At 47.9% G+C, this 6,012-nt stretch overlaps 2 protein-coding genes across 2 annotated transcripts; both read right to left on the bottom strand.

Moving 5' to 3' along the window:
- Positions 1-659: 659 nt before the first annotated feature.
- FVEG_13584 (hypothetical protein) lies at positions 660-2,351 on the bottom strand (the record flags this gene model as incomplete). The annotated part of the gene is made up of 2 exons (XM_018902942.1): positions 660-2,017; positions 2,072-2,351. 2 exons carry the CDS (start codon positions 2,349-2,351, stop codon positions 660-662), a joined length of 1,638 nt encoding a protein of 545 aa, XP_018761794.1.
- A 1,586-nt stretch (positions 2,352-3,937) lies between these two features.
- FVEG_13583 (serine/threonine protein kinase) lies at positions 3,938-5,456 on the bottom strand (the record flags this gene model as incomplete). The annotated part of the gene is made up of 2 exons (XM_018902941.1): positions 3,938-4,849; positions 4,899-5,456. 2 exons carry the CDS (start codon positions 5,454-5,456, stop codon positions 3,938-3,940), a joined length of 1,470 nt encoding a protein of 489 aa, XP_018761793.1.
- Positions 5,457-6,012: the final 556 nt, after the last annotated feature.

Raw genomic sequence — 6,012 nt, 5'->3', positions numbered from 1 at the left:
GTTGGTGCGAGCCGCATGCACAGCAATTTAATCTCAGGTGCGGTGCATATTACTCGAGAATGTATACTCGTTCGACCTACGATGGCGCTGAATGCCAGAACTGGAATATAGAACCTAGACACAAGTGCGGCGCTGAATGGCTGATGAAGAACGCATGCCTGAGCTGAGTCACAGAGGTGAGTTTCTTCCGGATTCGGGCTTCACTGCTGCTGTACCGAATCTGGCTGTCAGTCACTTCCATGAGAGGCGACCAAGTGGGGTTGTTGGAAAAATCACAAGATCGCCAAATCCACCAGCTACGTCAGTGCTTGCTGGCCACGATCTGAAGCTTCACGCTGTAAAGGCAGGCGATGTGGTGACCCTAGCAATTTTTATCTCGTATCTTAGACATTGAATTTTGTAGGTTATAGCAAAGTGTTGAAAATTAACAAGCATCCTTACAGTTGTCTCGTCACGAAAACAACATCCATCCCTCTCTATACCTATTCCCCCACCCCCCCCCCCCCCCCAACTCCTTATGTTCAATGAGCTCCGACTACTCCCATCACCCGTTACTTAACAGTACAACCATCTTCAACTATACTTGGATGACGCTGGCTAAACCGAGTCAGTACAATTTAAGCAACTCCGACTATCCAATTCCGGCCTCCATGACCTGCTCAAGGCCACTCACCTTTTTTATCTTGCCCGGCGCACGAGGTATGGTTGTTGTGCATGGGTGAGAATGGCCAAGAGGCAGAAAAAGATGAGTCCATGGAGTTCACCGAAGAAACGTCACATTGCGGAGCAAAGTGATAGTTGATTGCCATTGCCAGTGCTGCCAAGTCTGCATTTTTAGGATACGCATCAACGCTGATGAGATTTGGATACGTCGACGGAGACATTGCTGGCCAGAGTAACTCAATGAGGGCTCGGTTAGCATGCTGGGCATTTGGAATGATAGGGTGTGTACACTGGGTCAGAAACCATGAGAGAAGAAACATTTTCGATTTTGGGGATTTCCGTTGCTTTTTCATCTTTGTTAACTGGTCGACGGTCATCTTCTTCTGGTGTTTTGTATTGGAGTACTCGTCGAACAGAGGGAACTGAGATCGATTAAAGAACCCCTTGTCTGCAAATGCGGAAAGGTCGACTGGAACTAGGATGGTCTTCTCAACCAGACCCGTAAACTTTTTCTTGTGGACATAATCGTCTACAATAATAATAACAGCGGCACGGTCCGGGATGAGCTTAGATACCCGAAGTTTCGTAATGTCACGTACAAAGCTCCGGTTCTTAACTCGGTAGTTGATCTTCGTCAGTTTCGTCATCACCTCGTTCCATTCTTCTTGGGTCATCCATACGTTCTTTTTGCCTCTAAAGGTGTCTGAGTTTACACCGTGGCTAAGGTTGAGGATGATAAGTTCTTTGTTTCTCATGGTAAAATAGTTCAAGGCCTCAACGATGTCATCGAGGTACTCGCCATTGCCTCCATGCCAGTTGCCTAGGCTGAACCCAAAGTGGCCAGTTGCCCACTTGCCACCAGTTTTGGAAGGACGAATGTCAAACCAGCGAGCACCATATCTCAGCTGCTCTGAGATGTTGTACTCCTGAGCTTTGGTGTTCGCAGGTTGGCCAAACCATGACTTTCGATGGAAGCGGGACGAGCCTGAGTTGTGTGTTGCGGGCATAGCCAGCTCTCGGAGCGTAAGACATGCGATCCGGGGATAGATGGAGTGCATCCAGTCTTCAGGGGGGTTGGATGAGACAAGCCATGGCCAAAGTGAAGGATTTTGAGGATCACTCTCAGAGCTGGCGATAATAAAGGGAAAGTTATTGTCCCAATGCCATGCCAACTCGTGAAACGAGCCGCGTTTGTTGTTGAGAGTCCTAAGTTTTGTAAACCGAATGCCAGCCTTCCTGAACGAGTATTTAAGCTCAAAATCGGGATCGCCGGGCAGGTCTTTGAATTTGTAGCTTGCTTCACCAGCATCGTCTGGATGGCCTTTGCCCTGGATGTAAATTCTGTTCGACGTGCCTAGCGCTCAATCAGTTCAGGCAAACTAACAACGACCAATACAGGGTTTCTCACCTGGCTTGATGGTTTTGGGAAACTTGAATTGCCTCATCTGGTAGCTTACGTTTCTAGACAAGGTCATGGTCCAAGGCGTTGCGTTGACAAGAAGGAAGTAAGATCCGACCTTGAAGCAACGACGCTCAAGCTGTGCCAAAACATGATTCCCCGGAGCTCCAACCACCAAGTTTTCACTGCCAAAGCGAGCCTCAACACCATTGGTAGCTGGCTGCGTGGGTGGTGCAGCAATGCCGAAGCTACTTAGAGCGAATATCCATAACAAAAAGCGACAGAGCATCATGAACTCAATAGAACGCTGCAACGTAAAGATAAAAATGGTTTTCGTGGTATTTCAGAGTAAAAGCAAGATGTGAAAAAGCATGAGTGCGAGGGGAGGGCATCGCCCGCTTTGACGGAACTCAGTGTCATTTAATAGCGTTTTCTCGTACCCTGATTAACTTCGTCAGCACCCACTTGTGGGGGACCAGGCTTCTTACATCGCAGGCCAAAAAGTTAAACATCGTGCTGCCAGTGTAGTGATGAGCACACGATATCGTTTCCCTCAATATAGAGCTCTACCCAATCAATGTACATACGGCACCCAGCGACAAATTTGCCGCGGGGTACAAGACGAGGTGGCTGTACGATCTGACCATATTGGCAAACTCAAAATGAATATGTTCCAAGACACGAAAGGTGGAAGCGCCACTGAGTGCCTCAAGAATCTATAGTGAACGCGTCAGGGTAGAGTTACTGATTGCATGCGTGGATTGCTTGTGGCGGAAGCGGACTCGATGGAATCATGCAGGGTATGGTTTGGTGGGACTGTAAGCCTCAGCCGCCACTGAACGGCATATGCATCAATTGACGTGTTTAAGTAATATATCGATGCTCTCACTCATAGCTAAGATGCGGACGCGTCAATCCGTTGGAACAGGGTGGTAATTGTTCCTCGTTAAGTATAGCTTGCTTGAACGACCTCAGGGGGGAAGACACAGGCTTTGATGAGTTTAGTTTGCACCAATATGCTCTGGCAATCCATCAAGTTGGAGGCTGCCCTTTGTCTTCCTTCTTAGAATGAATTGCCTTCGGCTTGCATATAAACATTTAAATTTGCTCCTGTGTACTACTTATAATTGAGAGATGGTAAGTGGCGTCGGTGGTGAACGCCACGTGTGGCCGCTTGGCTTTGGTTCCTGAACCAAATTGAGAATCAGGTGGCGTGGCGTGCGTCGGTGATGATTCGCCATTATCGAAGGGTAACTTTATCCGACCTTATGTATTCCATTCATCACCTGTGTTTCGCAGCCTAAAGCTAAAGCTTATAGGCGGCAGTCATCTCCATAACAGCAACCCAGACCATGAATTACTTCAGTAGTATTAACTTACAACGTCGATATACAGAAATCGTCACACCGCAGAACGAATAGCCGAGTGTCGGTCGCTGCAATGATGTCAGTATGGGTTAATATATGCCAATATACAAGACTGACTGTCATAGACCCGCCGACATGTAATGCATGAGCATGTATCATCTTGGAAGCACAAGAATCTGGCCAATCTCATGGAGTGGACCTGTGATCGACCTTGGCCTGAATCTTTTATCGATGGCGAAATGGGTATCGACATCAAGGCAAGCACTTCTCTTGCTGCCCAAGATCTCAACTTGTGATGCTGTTGGCCTCAAGCTCGACAACTGCGATGGCGATGAATATGGTAAGGCGCCTGAGGCTGAGGGAGCTAGGCGGGACAGACTCTGGAAATTCTCGACAGGGCTTTTTCAAAGAGGCTGAGGTACAGTCGCCGACAAAATTGAATGCGATGAAGATATACGTGAGCTGTTGTCGAACGCTGTTATAATGTGTATGCTAACCAGCCTTGCCATCATATTGGGTACAAGTAATCGGAGCTCTGTTCGGCTTTACGAGTGATTGTTTCAAGCTTTTCAAAGAGTTTCGGAGCTTCCATCCGTTTCTCAGCGTCAACTTGCAATAGGTCATCTTCAATAAGCAGGATGAGATCTGCCAAAGCAGTATTATCGCCGCAAAATGGCTGACTCCGGAGGTGACCAATAGCTTCAATGACTGCCGAGTGGATCTGTATCACATTGTCTGGAGTCTGAACGAAGAAGCTTCCAAACGCGTCCTTGGGATCATCTCGGGTACGCCTCGACTTTCTAAAGCTTCTGATGGTGCTGTAGTCAAAGACGAGCCAGACAGTGAATTCCAAGAACATACAGCCTAGAGACCACATATCATACCGCCGACTCCTTGCCTTTGCCTTGCCTTCGCGTTGATCTAGCTGTGCTTCGGGTGCTTCGTATGTGACTGTGGACTGCTGGCAGTTCGTGGGGTCTTGCCTCATGCTGGTAATCTCTCGGTGGATCTTGGAGACTCCAACATCTGCAAGGATCAGCCTTCCTCTACTGTCCATGGTAGCACCATCGTGCGCTTTGAGAAAATGAAGGATGTTTTGTGGCTTGATATCTCCGTGTCGGGTATTTTTTCCATGCAGGGCGTGGATTGCACTGACTATGCCGAGCATCTGGCGAAGAGACCACAAGACGAGTTCTTGGGTGCGCTCTTTGCTGTCATTGGCTTTCCAAAAGTCTCTCAGATCTCCACCGTCGGCCCAAGGAAATATGAAGTAGCAAACGGGCCCCTTCTGACAGGTAGCGATTAATTTGATAAGGTGTTCATGCTTGAGGGATTGTGTAAGCTCCAGGTTTGCCTTTTCCTGCTCGAAAGTCTCATCGTTGGCAACCTCCTTGACAGCAACATAGGGCTCAGGGTTGTCCTAGATCTTGTTAGCGCTTGGACGTCTTATCGGTGACAGATATTGTGACCTTGAAGAGTGTCTGGTGAGCTCCGTGGATCTTGCATTTATGCAGCACACTGTTCGGGCCACTTTTGCATTTCATAACACAATCTATCAAAGGAAGAGGGCATTTCGGATCCAGTAACAGATGCTGGCCGAAAAGGACCAGTACAGGCGCTTGTACCAGCCATTGAAAGTTCAGAAAGTCTCGCACGCTCGCCTCCCTTGGCCAGAACGAAAATGAGGAGAAAGTTTTGCCAGTCTTGGGAGATATAAGGACATTTCCGTCATCTCCATTGGCGGATTGTCTAGTAAGAGGAAGATCTTCATCCCTGATGTTATCCCGACAAACAAGATTAACAATGGCGGTCGTTTCTTGAATGAGAACTAAGATGGAAAATACGATTCTGGCCTGGTTTGATATCGTTCTTGGCAGACTGCGATTCGAGAAGCATCGCTTCCTGACAGGGATTTCCACTTTGATGTTGGCTTCGGTTACTCTAGCATTGATTTCGCTTAGTGGGAGGAACTCTGAGTCTTCGTGACAAGGGATGAGGCATTTATTCAATTGCTTGTAGAGAGACATTATGATCTTAGAATGTCTCTTTTATTCGGCTTTGGTTGGCAGCGCAATTGATGCTTTCCCTTTTGCCGAGAGCATCAGCTTTCCCGATCGAAAGATCAGCAGGGGTCAAAAGTGCTTCTTTTAGTCGCGGTCTAAGGACGCAGGACCTGAGTGGGTTTCTTTGCGAACTGTGAGGCTCTGCGGTTCGGCGGCCTCATAAGGCGGACAGACTTCTAAGCTGCTTATCATACAAGCCAGATTGAGTAAACTGTTCATTATCGAAGATGAGGGGGGAAGCAGCCAAAATGGACGAATTGGGTTAGTGAGAGCGTCGGGGTCGTAGCCTGTATCGTACACCGGGTACAGAATGTGGCAGGCCTCAATGTAAGCGAATGCGCCAACATGACACCACTTGACTGAGAATACCCTTGCCGCCCGTCAGCAGCACAACACCACCTCAGTCATGAAATGGCATTCTCACAGCCTGACTAGAGGAGGAGAAAAAAACCCAGGAACTCGATCCTAGATGACAAAAAGACTTGGGTAATATAGCCTAAGCTTAGAATAACTTTTGCTA

Source organism: Fusarium verticillioides, chromosome 8 (genome assembly GCF_000149555.1).
Source record: "Fusarium verticillioides 7600 chromosome 8, whole genome shotgun sequence".
Classification (NCBI taxonomy): Eukaryota; Fungi; Ascomycota; class Sordariomycetes; order Hypocreales; family Nectriaceae; genus Fusarium; species Fusarium verticillioides.
The sequence above is the reverse complement of the archived record's forward strand: the minus strand, read 5'-3'. Positions and strand labels throughout refer to the sequence as shown.